The 17,149-nt window shown below is 47.9% G+C and overlaps 1 protein-coding gene across 1 annotated transcript; it reads left to right on the forward strand.

Annotated features, from left to right (window-relative positions):
• The first annotated feature begins 198 nt into the window (after positions 1–198).
• CCNI2 (cyclin I family member 2) lies at positions 199–9,652 on the forward strand. The gene is given in 8 exon segments (XM_062002809.1): positions 199–330; positions 5,213–5,255; positions 5,691–5,779; positions 6,857–6,897; positions 6,899–6,994; positions 8,063–8,305; positions 9,099–9,265; positions 9,618–9,652. Coding segments are annotated over 8 exon segments (846 nt in total).
• The last annotated feature ends 7,497 nt before the right edge of the window (positions 9,653–17,149 follow it).

The following is a 17,149-nucleotide window of genomic DNA, read 5'->3' on the forward strand; positions in this document are numbered from 1 at the left end:
GCCCGGCGGCACAACGGAACAATAACAGCAGCGCGCCTGCGCCCGCCCCGCGCCGCCCCGGCCCGCAGCCAATCCCCGCGCGCTGCGGAGGCCAAGCACCCAATGGCTGGCGAGGAAAGGAGGGGCCCGCGCCGCCGCTCGCCGCCATAGGTGCAGCTGCAGCCAATGGCGGAGCGGAGCGGCGGGCGGGGCGTCGCCATGGGAACGGCGCGGGGCGCGGCGCGGGGTCACTGCGGTGCGGTGGCGGCCGAGTGCGGGGGGCGGGATCAGCTGCAACGCTCCGCTCGGGCAGTCTCCGAGCGGCTCAGGAGAGCGCCGGTTCTGGGCTTGGCGAGGCGCCGGGACTGCCACGCCTCCGCGGGGCTCACTAGGCGCTGGGCATTCTGACAGGGCTCCATGGCTCTGACAAGGCAGCAGCCCCAGCCTGTTCTCCACACTGTCAGAAAACCTGTGCCTCACGCCCCTCAGGTACTTCTGTATGCCCAGGCCTTCAGCAGCTGTTCCAGCCCCACTCCCCTCTGCACTGCCTTTGCTCAGACATCGAGGCCTGGCATCCCAGAGCCAGGATGGGGATAACCAGCAGAAAGCATCATGCACTGAAAGCGAGGGTTGTGAGGCACTATATTTTTGCCAAGGGGCTGTAGGCAGGAGCAGGGATGTGGACAGGATTGATAGGGGGCTTCCAGGCGAGTTTCTGATCTCACCCACCAAACTCCATAATGTGTCTCAGAGCCAAGCACAGCACAAGCCAGTGACGACAGGACGGGGCTGTGCCCTTACCTGTAGCTTAGAGTCACCGACTAAGTCAGGGAGCTGGAGGACAAGACGCTCAGCAAGCGCAGTTGCTTTGCAGATTATGCATTGCCACAGTATTACTCAGAGGTGTTTCCTATGCAAAGATTTGTAGACTAATAGAGTAATTTAGCACCTAAAAATGTATAACCCAAAGGGCTGCTGAGAGAACAGGGAGTTGTGTGTGGGCAGACAAAGCTGAGGAACAAAAGAAGATTGAATGTAAAATACTGGAACCATCTACTCACAAAAACGCTGTGTGAGAAAAACAAAGGAAGCAGCAGCCAAGGTGAAAGCTGAGGAGAGTGGTTGCAAGAGGTAGAGAGATTCTGATAGGAAGCAAACACGGAGTGAGACATGGGTGCTGTCAGAGTGGCCAAGCCCAGGGAGGGGACAAGGGTGCATATGCTCCATAAAACACACAAAACAAGGATCCTTCCCAGCATCTGGAAGGAAAACAGCTCCTGGCAGGCACTGGGAATGGTGCAGGTTCAGCAAAAGGGTATTTTGGACAGGGCTATGCCTTCCTTTAACTTCACCCTCCCCCACACACACCCCACACCCCCCACCCCAGCTACAGAGGATAAAATTTTCTGTTCATCAGACTGGGCTGGTGAACCTTCTCCAGCTCTCCCTCTGCTGAAATGATCCAGGAAGGCAGGTTTGGATGCAGTGAAAGCCAAAGTCATGTGCAGTTCCTGCTTGCAGTTTTAGAAACACAGAACAGTTTCCAGAGGATCCAAATCAATTTGGGGGTGTTAATGGAGCTGTAGTGATAATGGTGTGAGTGTCCAGAAAATACTGATGACAGAGCCCAGATGCACCAGTTTTTACAAAGAAAACCAGAAACTTTATATCCAGTAACATCTTCGTTCTGCTATTAGAGACACCAAAATGTAAGCATAGAAATACTGTCTTTCAGGCTGAGATGTTCCCACTGCTTTGTTCCCATATGGTATTATTCAGAGATGTTTACTTCACGTAAATACTTGCTTAGTATTTCAATAAGACATGTTTAGTCTGGAGAGTGGAGTTTCCAAAGTGTCCATGTTGAGTGGCTTCAACTGAGAAAGATTAAACTGCTTTAAGGAAAACTGTTAACCGGGAATTAATAAACCTCCTGAGAAGGGCCATCTTTGAGCCTTTGTATGGAAGCAATAGACCTCTATTTCCCAGAAACTTGAAATCTGGTGATAATGGGTTGTAATAGCTCTGCAAATGGAGAGCTGAATGTGTGAAACAAGGAAAATGGAGTATAGTAACTGCTTGACCCAAGGTCACTGAAGCAAGCCTTTCCAGAGCCTGGGAGGGAAAAAGCTTGTCTGCACTGTTGTTTAGCCATCTGACATGTTTTCTTTCATCATGAGCTTCCCTTAGGAGAAAATGGGTGACAAGATTGCTCTGTCTGCAAACAAACAAGTCATATGGCCTCTCCTGACTTAGCTCTCAGCATTGGAAATGCATCACAAGAGGAAATCATGCTTACTGCAAGGAGTTGGAATGTTGCTTTGTAATTCTTTTCCAGCAGCTCCCATCAGGGAAACTGGCTTAGAGTTGCCATGAGGTGCCTTGGCCCTCTAAAGAGCTCAAGATTTGCCTGCTTCCTGGCAAGTGACTGTGGTGGTGTCCATCAAGTCATAAAATCATTCCCCCTCCTAAACTGGACAGCAGAGAGAGAGAAAAATAATGAGCGGTTTCTGAGTTGAGATAAGGATAGAGAGATCATTCAGCAATTAGCGTCACGGGCAAAACAGACTCAGGGAGAAAAAGGTTTGATTTACTAAAGGAACAATATGAACAGGGAGATGAGAAACTGAATCTTAAAACACTCCTGCTACCCCTCCCTCTTCCCAGGACTCTCCTTCCTTCCCGCCCCAGCAGCACAGGGGATGGGGGATGGGGGTTGCGGTCAGATGGTTACAGATGGACTTTGCCGCTGCTGCTTCTCAGGGGAAGGCCTTCTCACACTTCCCACTGCTACAGTGTGGGGTCCCTCCCATGGCAGACAATCCCTCATGAACTTCTCCAGTGTGGGTCCTTCCCATGAGCTGCAGCTCCTCACAAACTGCTCCAGCATGGGGCCACCCACAGGCACAGCTCCTCATACTCTGCCCCAGCGTGGGTCATCCACCAGGAGAACAGTCCTTCAGGTACTGACTGCTCCAGCCTGAGTCCCTCACAGGATCACAAGTCCTGACAGCAAACCTGCTCTGGCCTGGGCTCCTCTCTCCCCACGGGCTCCCAGATCCTGCCAGAAACTTGCTCCAACACGGGCTTCCCATGGAGTCACAGCCTCCTTCAGGCATCCATCCGCACTGGTGGGGTCCTCACAGGCTGTGAGTGGGTCTCTGCTCCCCAGTAGCCTCCATGGACTGCAGGGGCACAGCTGCTTCACCATGGGCTGCACCACAGGTCACAGGGGAGTCTTTCTTTCAGGGTCTAAGCACCTCCTCCCTCTCCTTCTCCACTGACCTTGGTGTCTGCAGAGATATTTTCACATTCTCGCTCACTATTGCTGCTCCAGTTTAGCAACTGCTCAGCAGCTTCTTCCCCTTCTCAAATACGTTATTCACAGAGGTGTTACCTTAATCACTCATTGGCCAGGCCTTCGTCAGCTGCAGGGTCCATCTTAGAATTGACTGGCCTTAGCCCTGTCAGCTATAGGGGAAGCTTCTGGGAACTCTTTGTTTAAATAAGCCACCCTTGTACCTCACCCCACTACCAAAAAACCTAGCCCAGGCAAAACCACTACAGTGCCTTAGCCAGAGCAGCTAGGATTTGGAAACTGCTGGTTTTCCAGACATTCACGCTAGTAGTATTCTCCCTGTCCTGTTTGGAAGTCCCCAAGGGACTGCAGAGATACAGTGCTGGTCCTGCCATCTAATCCATCTGAACACAGAAGTCATCCCACAGGGACTGAGCTTGTGGGGAGGAGGAGGAGGGCCTGTATTTGTCCCATCTTATTAATGCCACACGTAAACCAGGTGTTTTTTCATTTTGGCTCAAGTAGTTTTGGGATAAATGGCATAGCATGTTAAGAGCAGACAATTGATGGTAAAACCATAAACATGTCACAGTAGAGTTAATTGTGCTCGATACCATGTTTCAGGCCCATCTATTCAGGTAGGAGAAGAAGGATTTCACTGACAGAAACCCAGCCCCACTAGCTCAGCTGCTAAGGCAAGCCAAGATGTGGCTGGAGGAAGCTGTAACACTCAATGGCCTCCGTGCACAATGGGAACAGCTCAGTTGCAATAGTGGAGAAATGCTATTTTTTACCAAGTGTTTTTACTACCAAATAAAGCAAAAGAGTGGAAAAGATAAAACGAGGAATCATATTCAATTAATTGGGGAGTCAATTCTGTCTGCTCTGTGCAGCTGTTCAGCCTTTTAGTTCTCCCACAGTAATGCTCAAATATGTGTGATAGGGTCATGTAACAACAATCAAAGTAAGTTCTTCCTCTCACCTCAATGGACCTTTGAATAAGGTATTAAAATGAAAAAAAATTGTGTACCTTTTGCCTCGTGCCTTGGGAGAGCCATAAACCTGAATTCTGTGGTCCCCATGCTATGCAAATTCAAGGGCTGTTAAAAAAGAAATCTTGAAGAGTAACCCAAACCCTGCTCCTGACTCCAGTTTCTCTCTCCCTGCTGAGGCTGAGTGAAGCACGTGCTGCATCAAGGCTTTACTTTTCTCAGGAGGGGGAAATAACAAGCAGACTCAGCACCATGCAAGCGCTGGGTTGGGTGGTTCACAGGCGCTGTGCAAGAGGAGAGCTGTTTGCCTCCCTGTGCAATACAACCCAGTATAGCCCGTGTCACCACAGCACAGCCTGACACCAATAAGTGCTTTAAACTCCTCTGAAATTTGCCCTTGCCCTCGCTCTATAGACACAGCCAACAACTGTTCTTCATTTCAAGCCTCCAGACATCTGAAGTGTTAATTAGAGCACTTAGAATGATTTGGGTCTTCCTTTGGAGATATGTTAACAAAATCATCAAAGCACTATTTGTCTTTTTTTCCTTCCCCTCAAGGCACAGATATCTCTCTGTTACTAGAAAGCAGTTCTCTATAGTGCAGAACTAAGCTCCTAGTTCCAGCTTTGCCCTTAGCTGCCAGCATCTTTTAACTGGTTGTTGGCAGCAGTGATGGTAAGGGATCTGTTTTTCCTGGCTCGATTACTGACTGGGGATATAGGGAGTATGTAATCAGGTTATACAGAATGCAGGTACTATGTTTGGCAGCAGATTGAGGGAGCACTCAGTGTCTTTGCTGGGGAAGGCTTTTAAGCACGTATATATATAAAAACCCCCATACACATATATATATATATGAACTCCAGTGTTTTATGAGAGTCCACTGATTAACAGCCCTTGATAGAAGTGTTTGTGTGAACGAAGGTCCAAATGCTGAGATAAGTACAAAGATCTCATTACCATATGGTTGTCTCTGCTGAACAGAAGACATTTGCATTATTACTTTTGATATTTTAGTTTTGAAACCACTATTTTTAACCAAACAGGGTGGGAGGTGGGGAGAGCAACATTTTCTGCCACTGAAGCAACAGTAAAGTTATGAGTTGAACTGAATGGTGAAGCTCTCAATTCTAGTTAGATCAACACTGGAATTTAGCAAAATCCTGTTACTACCTCAGCAGAGAAGACGAATAACATTGTATTGTAAATAACATGGCATTGCATAATCTAAAAATTGTGGGGAGAAAAATAGCACCAAGAGAAGGATTTCTTTTTTTTTCACTTTGGATTTACTTGCTGTATTTCCAGCGTTGAACGAATCTTCCTGCAGCTAAACTAACTCAGAAGCAACTGTAACTTAACTGAAAGTTTGAGACTTGTGCATCTGTCATAGAATGACATTTTTTTCCCACAGCCTGTTTTCTTCTCCTCCCTTCAGGTCTAATTAAAATATCTTCAGTGCATAGCAATATCCTGCCTTGTATTTGCAGCAAGAAACCGTGAAGAGGATAAGCTCTGTACATTTAATTACAAATACACTAAACTCATCTCTTGTGTTCAAGTTGTTTGTGTTTCCAGGTCTTCCGACAACCTGGGCATAATGCAGAAATGTTGACTTGTTCACCACTGGTAGTCCTTAAAGGGTGACAGTAACGTTTTCTGTTCCATTTCATTGTTTGGTAGAACTCTGACCTTTATGGATGAAGGACTTGTGCTTGCTTATATAACAGATGTGTCTCCCTCCTCCAGCCCTGAAAGCTCCCTCCTCTCTTCAGAATCCACAGCTCACAGCAAAGCTTAGTCTCAGGGATCACTCAAAGTACACAGGCATAGCTTTGTGCACACAGCTCAGAGCACTGCAGTTCTGTGGCGATGGGAGGTGAGACTGAGTAGAGGTTCTTCAGAGGAAGCTTAAAACAGAGGAGTTTGCTTGGCATTGAAACTGGTTTCTCAGTCTGGTGAGGAAATTATTCAGGTCTGCACCTCAGCGTGGGCTTATAGAATCAGCAGCTACCCCTGTAAGTGAGAGATCACATGGGACAATCTCTCATGGCAGAAGTATGCTGGTAGACTTATTCTGACATTTACAAACATGAGCCCAAAGCAATTCAGAGGACAGTTCTCCCTTTTCCTTCTTTCTATTTTGGAAAAGATCAGGAAACCCAGGAGCTGGAGTCAGACACTCACGTCTCTTTGAGCACCCTCTGCTGCAGTGAAAGGCTCTTACCAGCCTGTTCTGGGAGGTGTCAAGCTCTGGTTGCTGTGGTTGCTCTTTCAGCTAAAAAGGAGATGCGGAGTTGATGGCTGCAGGACACAGGGCAACCAAAACAGGCTGACAGGAAGCAGAGCACAGCTGCAGGCTGGGACCCACTGAGGCAGCACTAAGGAGGCTGACAGGGCCAGAGGAAGTGCAACGGTCAGTCCTCATGGAGGATGGCAGACAGCTGGGAAAGCTGTTTCCTGGAGCATCCTGCTTAGCACTTTGGGCCTTGTATAAACTCATCAGAGCCCTGCACAATTCAGAGAAACACACACAGCACCGTGTAGGACGTTGGCTGCTTTATTTGCTTCTATGTTTTTTATCTTACAGGTAATGCCATCAGTGACGATGCTCACAGCGCAGAGCGGTGGTGTCTCCGGCTGAGATCATGAGAATGGAGAGAGTTATTATACTAGGTAAGCTTCACTGGGATCTTTACACAGCAACACCAATGGATTTTCTTAAACATTGTAAGCACTAAGTTTTGCAATTTGTTTTTTCTTTAAAGAAACAGCTCCTTATCAAATAAGACTAGAAAACACAGATGTGCACACATACGCACACCCACACGTCCTTCCCAAAGTGCTTTGCAAACTACCTGTTCTTTGCTCTCTGCAAGTCTTTTGAAGAATGGTACAGTGATTTTTTAATATTTTTTAAAATTTATTTTTAAAATTTTCTACTATTTAAAACTTTTCATTTTGCTCAAAAAAATTACTCCCATCTTTAAAGGACAACTGAAATGGACGTTAAAAAGATTCCCATAATGCACAACTATATGTCTTTTGATTTTCTTTTTTAAATACACACTGCAAAAATATTTCTAACTATTTCCATTCTATTAATACTGTACATAGAAAGCTGTCAGAGTTTTGCTACATTTCACACACAGGTTTTTTTTCTTAAACCTTTTCATCCCACTAAGTATTCACCTTTGTTCTAGGCAATGAGACTACCCCAATCTGGCACTTAGTTCACATTGCAGTTACTAAACATTTGATAGAAACAATTGAACTTCGTCTTCAAGAAACGATTGTGTGCTAGTAAGGCAAAAATCATGTGATACAAACACATCCTGGATCCCTTTTTTAAGATTATGTGCAAATATTAAGCCATCTTAGGCTGCTGATTGTAAAAACTGCCTTTCTTAGGTGCTTGTTTCCTCGGTAAATTCAGAGTACAGTCATTATTATTGACTGGTTTTACTCTACTCAAATCTGCTGGCCTGAACTGAATCTCCTGGACAGCAATCCTGATAACACAGAAACTTCAGAAATTGTTAGGAAACACAGACCTTGTACATTCATTATAAGCTCAAAAAAGCCCGGTTCGATGGTTGGCAAGTACAAACACAAAACACACACAAAAAAAAAAGGGGGGGGCAGAAGGGAACCCTTTAGGTTTCCTGGTATGAGGTGAAATTAAGTCTGTACTTCTGGTTGATAACATTTGAAAACATATGAAGTTCACTGACCTCTGCTTTTGTTTAATATATATACACACACATACACACACGCACACTTTATCTTCTCTCCAGTTCCTTGCCATGGTGATGTCCAACTGGCCCCATCTACTACATGGGCTGCCTCAGACGAATCCTTCCCTCCATGTTGCACTCTTGACCAAACAGCTGCAGCACTGTATGGCGTGCCACCAGCTATTGCAGTTTAAGGGCTCCACATTGGTTTTGGTGATCATCACCTTGGAGCTGGAGAGGCTGACTCCTGCTTGGTTTCCTGTTATTACTGATCTGCTAAAAAAAAAAAAAAAGCAGAGGTAGGAATCAAAATGGCTTTTGGCCACAAATCTGGAGGCCAGGACATAGATAAATAAGACACACGTGTATTTACAACCAACACTGCACTTCATCAGCTTTCTGAGAAGCACGTGTCTACGTTCTGCCTTTGCTGCAGACTTTGCTAGTGCTACTACCATCAGAGGGAATAAAACTGCAGGAAGGGCTGGGCATGGGGAGACGGCTTTCCCTTAGTACAGATGCTAAAGTCCTTGCTTGGCCACAAATAGTCCCCCACCTCCTGCTCAAGGAGATTCTCCTGCAGTGGGAGTGGTCTGAGAGCACCTGAAAACCCACCTGCTGTGTCCCCAGCCTCCCACTGAACACTGCAAAACTTTCCATGTGCAGTGACATTGCTTTTAAAATAGAATCACTTTGGCTTCTAATGGCACGTATTAAAGGTAAGCTCGGTTGGTTTGTTTTTAAAGCTTTTCTCCAGCTTCATACAGCATGTGCCTTTTAGGAGACCACACCTAGAAGGCTAAAGACCCAGCCTGTTAGCTTACTATCGACCCTTTTCCTGAATTTGCCTGCAGCAACAAATTCCTGCTGTCCTCCTGACATCCTCCTAAAAAGAGGGAGCACTCGTCCACCTCTGTGGGGTGGTTCAGGAACTCCTGGTTAAGCATTTGGCTTTGGGGACACCCTGCATATTGCTGATAAGCATCTCTGGAGTCATCCAATACAGCCTGTCCCTGCCTTCTCCCAGTTACAGAGCTACAAGAACAGGGGCCAGAAGAGAGATAAATTGATCATGAACTTAGAGGTTGACAGGACTGAATTAATCCACTGCAAAAAGCTTGTGGATCAAGACCTAAAGCACTCACAGCCATACAATGCTGTTCACATTTGCTACCCCTCCAGGGCCACCCTGAGGCACGGCCGCCCAATCCCGACCCTCTGTGCTGAGGAATTCCCATCCAGCGAGGCCCAGGGCTGCTGTAGGGCAGCCGGGTTTAGCATCTTTCACACCCACTGCAGCTCAAACTCCTGCTGACACCACAGAGACAGGCAGATACTGTGATGGATCCAGACACCGATACAGTGAGTCTGGGGGAGCGCGGGTGGCTCATGCTCTCAGCTGAGGGCTGGGGTAGGCAGCTCCCCACATCCGACCTCACAGCCCCAGAAGGACACCAGCGGGGAACCAGTGCCTTGGCAGCAGCCACTGCAGAGCCCGCAGCTGCGAGCGAACCAAACGCCACACACACCACAGCACAAGCACCGCTGTGTTTTTCACAGGATAAGTACAAACTGCCATTACCTCTCCATTTTTGTGCCCTCCCTGAGCAGCACGTGCTAACTCTTCAGATTTTAACGTCATGTAAACACAGCAAGCTGGGGAGACATCTCTCACTCACACAATTCTACAGCGCAGAAGGCTACGAACTCCACCAGAGAGAACCAATCTCTCACAGTTTATTTTACAGTAGCTGTGATGAAGTGTGGCAGGTTGAGCCTTTCACGCAGCTCCTGTCATTGTTCTGCTATTGGAGCTAATCCCACTGTCCCACAGGAGACTGAACAGGAGCTGTGTTCAAGGACGGGGGAGCTCCCACAGCTGTAAGAGGAGTTCTTGAGTTGAATTAAGGTTTTGACTGAGCAGTGAGAATCAAATCTTCAGTTTTCTTAAGGTCTCGCCCTAGAATCCAGGGGTCTGAGGTCCCTGCTCCTTTGTGGCTAAGCCACTGAAGACCCACTCCCCATTCCTACAAGCTGTGAGCCATCACTTCTTGTCCACAACCATCCCTGTCTTGGACCCCCACCAACCAACACATGTATTTCAAGGATTTATTCAGTCTTATCAGACTGGATAATACAAAATGCCTTTAATTAATCTCCCCCTCCCTTAATTTTTACACAACTGCTAATCTCCACAGCAAAGCAATTTCACAAACTATCAAGGTCAGTTTAAATCTCTAGTTCACTTTAAAAGCCAGCCTTACACATTCTTTTAAAACAAGCGTTCTCTTAGTTTTTGGGGGGTTGCTTTAAACCCCAGGGACAGCATTTTCAGGTGATCATTGTCCTAGTGTGAAGGCATAATCCCAACAGGAGCGGATGAGCACCACCAGCACAGCAACAAGTGCACAGAGCAAGAAAGGGTTTCGTGTGGACTGGCACAGGGCAAACACTGCACAGGAGCCACATATGATAGAGGACAGAGATGAGCCAGGAGCAAGGACCTACTCATGCTGCCTGACAGCAGCACTCAGCAGTGCAGGAAGTCTGTGGCCTTCCTCCCCTTGCTCTTCATCTTACCTTGTAGGAGAGGAAGTCCTGAGCTGTGCTGGAATGACGTCCTTAGCAGCTCTGCTAAGGGGTAACACTTTCTAAAGTACTCACGTTGCCAGACCTGGCACTAGAACAGAACCTTTGTACACAAGGCCATCTAGTATCAGAGACTTAACAAAACCGAAGGAAGTGTCATGGGAGCAGTCAGAGTTCCCCCAAACTGTCCGTGGTGCTGTGGGGGCTCTGTCCCGGCCAAGGGCAGCTGCAGGAGCAGGACTTGGCCAGGCAGAGGCAGGCTAGGGGGATGGTACTTATGCATCCCTGCCTAGGGGAAGGTTTTCATTTTGTGGTAGGGCTCTTTCAATCCTCTGTGCAGCACCTTCCTTTCCTACCATCAAGCTGTGAGGTGACTGTGATTTTCTTGCCTTCTGAAAGAGCCAAGTTGGAAATTTCTGTAGTTTTATTAAACACAATCTCATGACGCTCACGTTCTCGGCACACTGCCCAAGGAGTCCAGCCAAGAGCCCGTGCCCAGGCAGGTCTGTACAGGAAGATGGGGCATGGGGCTGGTCCTGCTTTCCTCCCATCCCTCTGCCCTGGCTCAATCATCTTCACCAGCTGCATTAATCCATGGAAACACTAGCAGAAAAATTCTACAGGCAGGAATGAACATGCTGTGACTCTGCACCACATTAGCCCTACCTCATGGTTCTTCCCCCAGCTTTGAGCCGTGTTTCCTGCTCATCAGCTGGATGACATGAGCCAGACAACAGACCTGATTCAAAACCTCTGAAGATCTATATGATCAATGCTCGAAAGTATACAGTAATGGAGGCTTAATTCTAAAAGATGAAGTCAGTGCTGCTGAAAGGCCCATCAGGGTCCTGCGGTCCCAGTCAGGTGCAGGAGGCTGTACTGGGATGGGAACTGTAAATGTGGAGCCTTCCTGCTCTCCCTCAAAGTGCTGCTGCTTCTCCCTAGAGCACGGGTCCCTTCGGCATGCCCATTCCAGGGTTGGCATTACCAGAAAGGAACACACACGTGCGCCTTGGCAGGCTCGAGGTACCGCTTACATTCACCTTCCTGTCATCCTTCCTGCCCTCAAGAACAAGCTGCAAACAACAAGCAGCAGCTGTGGTTGCAACGGGATCACTCTTGTGACAGAAAGAGCATTTTTGATAGCAAGAACTGCACAAATTCCCTCTCTACCATCACAACATAGTCTGTTCATCTCTTTCCCCTCACTTCCTGGATAAGGAATGGGGAAGATGAGCACACCAGAGGCATCTCGGTGGCAGTAGCAATGAGCACCATCACTCTGCCCATTCAGAGATGATTGTCTATGACCATCTCATTTCTGGGCCCGTTTGGGTTGTGTGCAGCATGCATCCTACAGACACAAGGTTATTCTTCCCACAGCTCAACTCACCCCAGGGGATTCTGCAGCCATTTTGCTACACACCAGTTCTTGATGAGACCGTGCCAGATTCAGATGGCTCAGTGAATACTGGCACAGATCTGATGTGTTTAGGCTGGTTTTGTGAGGATTGTTGTACTGAGGAATATTCAGCACCTGTAAAACCCCAGAGGACACTTACAGAGTATTTTCAAAGAACTCTTAGGTGCCTCATCCGGACCCAGTGAGGAAGGCTGTGTCTCCCCTCTCTTTGGGCAGGAGCACAGCACAGCTTCTCGTCCTGGGCTCTGACCATTGGCAGAGAAGCAAGGGTGGATCTTCATCACCCACAGCTGGATCCTTTCCCCTGCAGGAGCCCCAGCCCAGACCAGGCACATCTCTCCATCCCAGGCACCTTCTGCTCTTGCCTTCCTTCAGGCCACATTTCCAGATGCCTGAAGCCAACATCACCTTGTAAACAAAGATGCCATTACATCTGAAACCCCCCCGGTAACTATCCACAGAACTGTTTTGCCCTTCAAAAAGTTTCCTGGCAGACACCGCGGCTGCACACAGATGCACAGATTCTGAACCTGAACCAAAACATAAACCCAGCGTTACATCCCCTACAGAAACAGTGAAGCACTTCCAAGTCACTCCCCACCACTGCCACATCCTCTCTCCATGAACCACCACCAGGAAGCACCATATGTGCAGATGAAGCCTCCTCACTGCAGACCAACAGCCACCACCATGTTCAGATAACGAACTGACTTGGCATCGCTTAGGGCGGGCGGTGACCTAGAAAAAGAGTTCATTGACATCCTTGCACAAAGAAAGAAACTTCTGCGGTCAGAGAGTTGATCAAGATACAAGAAAACAGCAGTGGGAAGAGTAAAACAATAGCTGTTTAACTGTATTAGAGGTTTCTGACACAAGTTGCTGATACAGAAAGGAGAGGTGGCAGGACAGCTCCCCCAGAGCCCTGGTGGGGCACTGCGAGACCCTTCAGTGCTTCAGACACACACAAAGCCTCTAGAGCCCACTTCTAGGGTTGCTTCTATGCTTTTTTTCCCCCCTTATTTCAAATTGGCTTTAGTGTTTTTAATTCAGTGTGAACAGTACTTACAGTTCAGTTCTTTCAGAAGGCAGATAAGTGCATAGAGACAAGTGACACATTACCTCCTAGCAGGTCTCGGCGGCTCCTGCTCCTTCCTCCTCCAGGCGTTCATCTCGAATCCCAAGGGTGACCAAATGGTCACGGCAAACAGAACTTAACCAAATCTTCTGAGTAAAATGGAAAAAACCAAAAATTCACCTACCCAGATGGGAATCTAATGACACGAGCTCCAAATGGGACTAAAGCTTTGCTGAAGGAAACAGGCTGGTTTGCCTTAAGTGAGAACATAGGCAAGTTTAAAACTCACCGAAGCAGCAGCAAAGGGTGGGTGATTGCTGGGCTCTGCCTGATGCTCACTCACCACTTCAGCTTTCCGCCTCATTGTTGCAAGGGCACAACAGGAATCAAGACAGAGCCACCTGGAGTGCAGCTCCAGCTTTGAGCTCACAGCCCTTCTGAGACAGCCTGGCCAGACCTCCCTGCCACTCACCTGCTCCCACTTGTACCACAGCATGCGGTGCCTCATCCTGCTCTGCAGGGACAGGTGGAGATGAGCAGTGTGGGACCAACCTGCCTGTCACAGAGTTTAGTCCCTCTTGCCTGCAAGCGGCTGGAGGCTCCAGACCTTCCTCCTGTGCCCAGTTTGAGTATTTTCAAGACACATACCTGTTACTTGATGAGTTTATTTCCAACTTCTAATTTATGCCAAGGGCATCCAAAGGTTTCAGCGACTGTCATATATGACACACCCCGGGAACAGGAGCTCAGTGCCTGCAGCAGTCGGCGCCTTGGCACTGTCCTCTTCATCTCAAACGCCAGGGTGGTAGTGGGGACTTGGCCTGCTCAGTGGGAGCCTTGCAGGCTGTCACAGCCATATTTCCTCCATTCCAGTCACATCCCCAGCACAAAGCCAGGGGTACATGGCACAACTTTTCTTCAAACCTCCTACCAAGGACTGGTTTTCTGCTGGTCCTACACCTCCAGCCCCAGGGTACTAGGGCAAGCAGCAGCTTGGAGAAGAGCAGGAGGCTACTGGCAGCAGCTGCCTCAGGAGCATGGGGTGCTCAGGGGACCTTCCACTTTAAACACAGATCTGCAGGGCAATGGAGCCAGAAGAGAGAACCTGAAGTAATGGTGAGGGCTGTGAATGTGGACACAGCACTTCAATGTTCCAGTAACTATAACTAGCATACAAAACATGTTTTTAACAGATGTTTGTTAAACAAGTCAGTTTTGGTTTTATTAAACCCAACTTTGGTACAAGCAGGTCATTCCTGAGATTCACTTACAAGGCCGTTTTTAAGAGGAAGATGGACTGGGGCCTCTCCCTGCCCCTCTGTGAAGGCAGACTGGCCACAGACATCCAACTTTTTTTCTCCCTTTTGTTTCTAACAAGTATTTGTGTGTGGGGAAGTCAGTCTGTTACAAACACACAACTCTTGACCAGGAATATCAAGTCTCCAGGTTTAAACCATTTCCCCTCCCTGAATACATAATATTGAGTTGTTCTTTAAAACAGTTCCCTTCCCCCTCTGCATACCCCAGGTAGGACGCGCCAGAGTCCAGCCTGGGTGGCGAGGAGGGGCTTGGGGAAGGAGGGGAGCTGTGAGGCACGCGTGTGCAGCCCTTGGCAAACTCAACAAATGAAAGTTGGGGGATTCTGGTTATAAAACCTGTCAGTCTAAAGAAAAAAGCTACAAGGAAGAGTTATTGCTCGGAAAGGTGAGAATCCAGCTGGAAGGTTAGGGATGTTAGTTGATTCTCCAGTTCCAGCCCAACACCACCCCGGGGGGAGGCTGCAGGGGCAGCAGCTCTAGCAGCAAGCCGAGCCCTCGCCTCACCAGCCCGGCTCTGTCCCTCCCGCCGCTGGCAGCTTGCTCAGTGTTAAGGCCCCGCCCGCGCTCCGGCCCAGAGAACAGAGCTTTGGGATTAGTGCAAGCCATGCAGTGGCCATAATTAGCAGCTTAGCTTTGGCAAGTTATCTTAGATCCCAACTTTACCAAGAAACCCGATCAAGCAAACTTTTCCCAATCGAAAGACACGGTGCATCTTAGTCCTTGCTATATAATCTCTTCCATGCAATATATCGCAAGCTTAAAGGTGAAAGCACCAATTAATTTCTTCTGCATGCGATGTTTTGGACTTAATAATTCTTCTAATTAACATATCTTCCTGTTGTTATGGAGCACGCACTGGGAAGACTAAAGAAGCTACAGAAAGAACAAAAGAGAATCAGTATTTAAGTTTCAGTTATTTACACGAAGTAAAGACAGCAAGAGAAGTCAGAGTACAAATGCTGCACATGTCACCTGATGCCGTGCAGAGCTGGGCACAGACTCTCGAGTTTAAATCATCACAACTTGGAGAAGCTCTCAAAGCTGCCAAGATCTTCTTTAGCAGTGGTAATCAGAAGATTGATTTAAAATGTTAACAAGGAAAGGCTGCTGACAGGGGACACCTGAGAAGCCACATGCTATGGAAACACAGGACAGGGAGAGGTGTGGAGCTGTTGTTAGCCTGTCCAGCAGCCTGACACAAGGAACTGAGGTTGGCCTTGGGTTGTCTTCTGAACAGAAAGCATCCATGTGTCCTAGGGCCTTGGTCACCAGCATTCAGCTCTGGAACTGCAAACTATGGACAGGACCTCTCTCCCTCACTGCTGAGCTGCTTTTACAACACTTGTCGTTCCTCCTTCTCTTGCAAGCATCTCTTGGAGCTTTGCACAAATACTCATGAGTGATCCTAACGTTCCTGTGGAAAAATACTTGCCAAAGAATGTCATCTTGAATCACCAGGTGCCCATATTTAAAATGACCAGCAGCTCTACCACCTCAATTTCTCAATTAATTCTCACATACTTGAATGCCCTCTCTGGTCTCTCATATTTGGCTTTAAGAACTATCGGGATGGAAAAGGTAAAACATTTCGTACTCACCACTCAGTATCAACTGCTAAGCCCCCTTCAATGCTTATCCTTCCAAAATAAAATAGGCTCAAGTAACACCTCTAACCCAGTCCAGGCTCAGGCTTTCACCTACACTTAGTTGGTGATCACTACAGGCAGTATCACCCCAACACCCACCAGTGCTTCTGGCCAGTGCCCTGCAGGTGGGCAGCATCCACACAGGACAGTACTGCAGCTGGGGCAAACAGCCCTGCCCTGCAAGGGGGTGGGATGCAAACAGGCAGCATATAAGATGACCACAACCACCCTCTGCCCTTTAGGTAAGGTGTGTATGCAAAAAGCAGAGGTCTTGCATGTGAGGTAGCTCCTGCAGCACCAGCACAGTCCATCTGCACACTTCTAAGAGGATTTCAGAAGCAGCGAGGATCACTGACTGGGTTTTGTTCTTGAAACAAGAGCTGCAGAAAAAGCTCCCATCAGAAGCATCACTTCAGCAAACATTCTGCATCAGCCAAACTCCACTTCCTGCTTTTGTCTTAAGCGCAGCATTGATCTCGGTCCAGTATCCAATAAAGGTCTGCTCAGAGAGACCTTAAATTAACTGAGTAGCACTTCACATGCAGCAAAGCTTCACAGGACCGGCACCACGAACAGGCCTTTGGGTAAAGCTTTAGCAGCAGCTCTGAAAAAAGAGCCTCCAACTAAAGCTGTGCCCCTGTTTGGCCTTGAACTAAGTGTATGATGTGCTTCTCCAGAAAAAGCATACATACAGCTTTGGAAGTATCGTTAGGAAATACCACCCTCCATCTTTGCTCCCTTTTCATCCTGACCTCTTTGGGCACCATTATACCAGTGAAACTGCCATAAATTTACCCACAGAGACACCATGTCCCTCAAGGGAGAAGTGTCAAAAAGCTTGAAGGCTACTTTTGCACAAATAGGGATGGTGTTTGGATTAGTATCTTAGAATTTCTCCGCAGATCACAGACGAGGTGCTTTTCTGCACACTGTATGATGTGGACATGAGCTAATTTTATTTTGGAATATTGTGAATAGTCATAAGGCATCCTGTGACCAGGAAGCTTCCAATCCTTACACCTTAGCACTTCCACAGAGATCCACAAGACACCACAAGAAATCCACCCCTAAATAAACAACACCACAAAAAC

This window comes from Colius striatus, chromosome 9 (assembly GCF_028858725.1).
Source record: "Colius striatus isolate bColStr4 chromosome 9, bColStr4.1.hap1, whole genome shotgun sequence".
In the NCBI taxonomy this organism is placed as follows: Eukaryota; Metazoa; Chordata; class Aves; order Coliiformes; family Coliidae; genus Colius; species Colius striatus.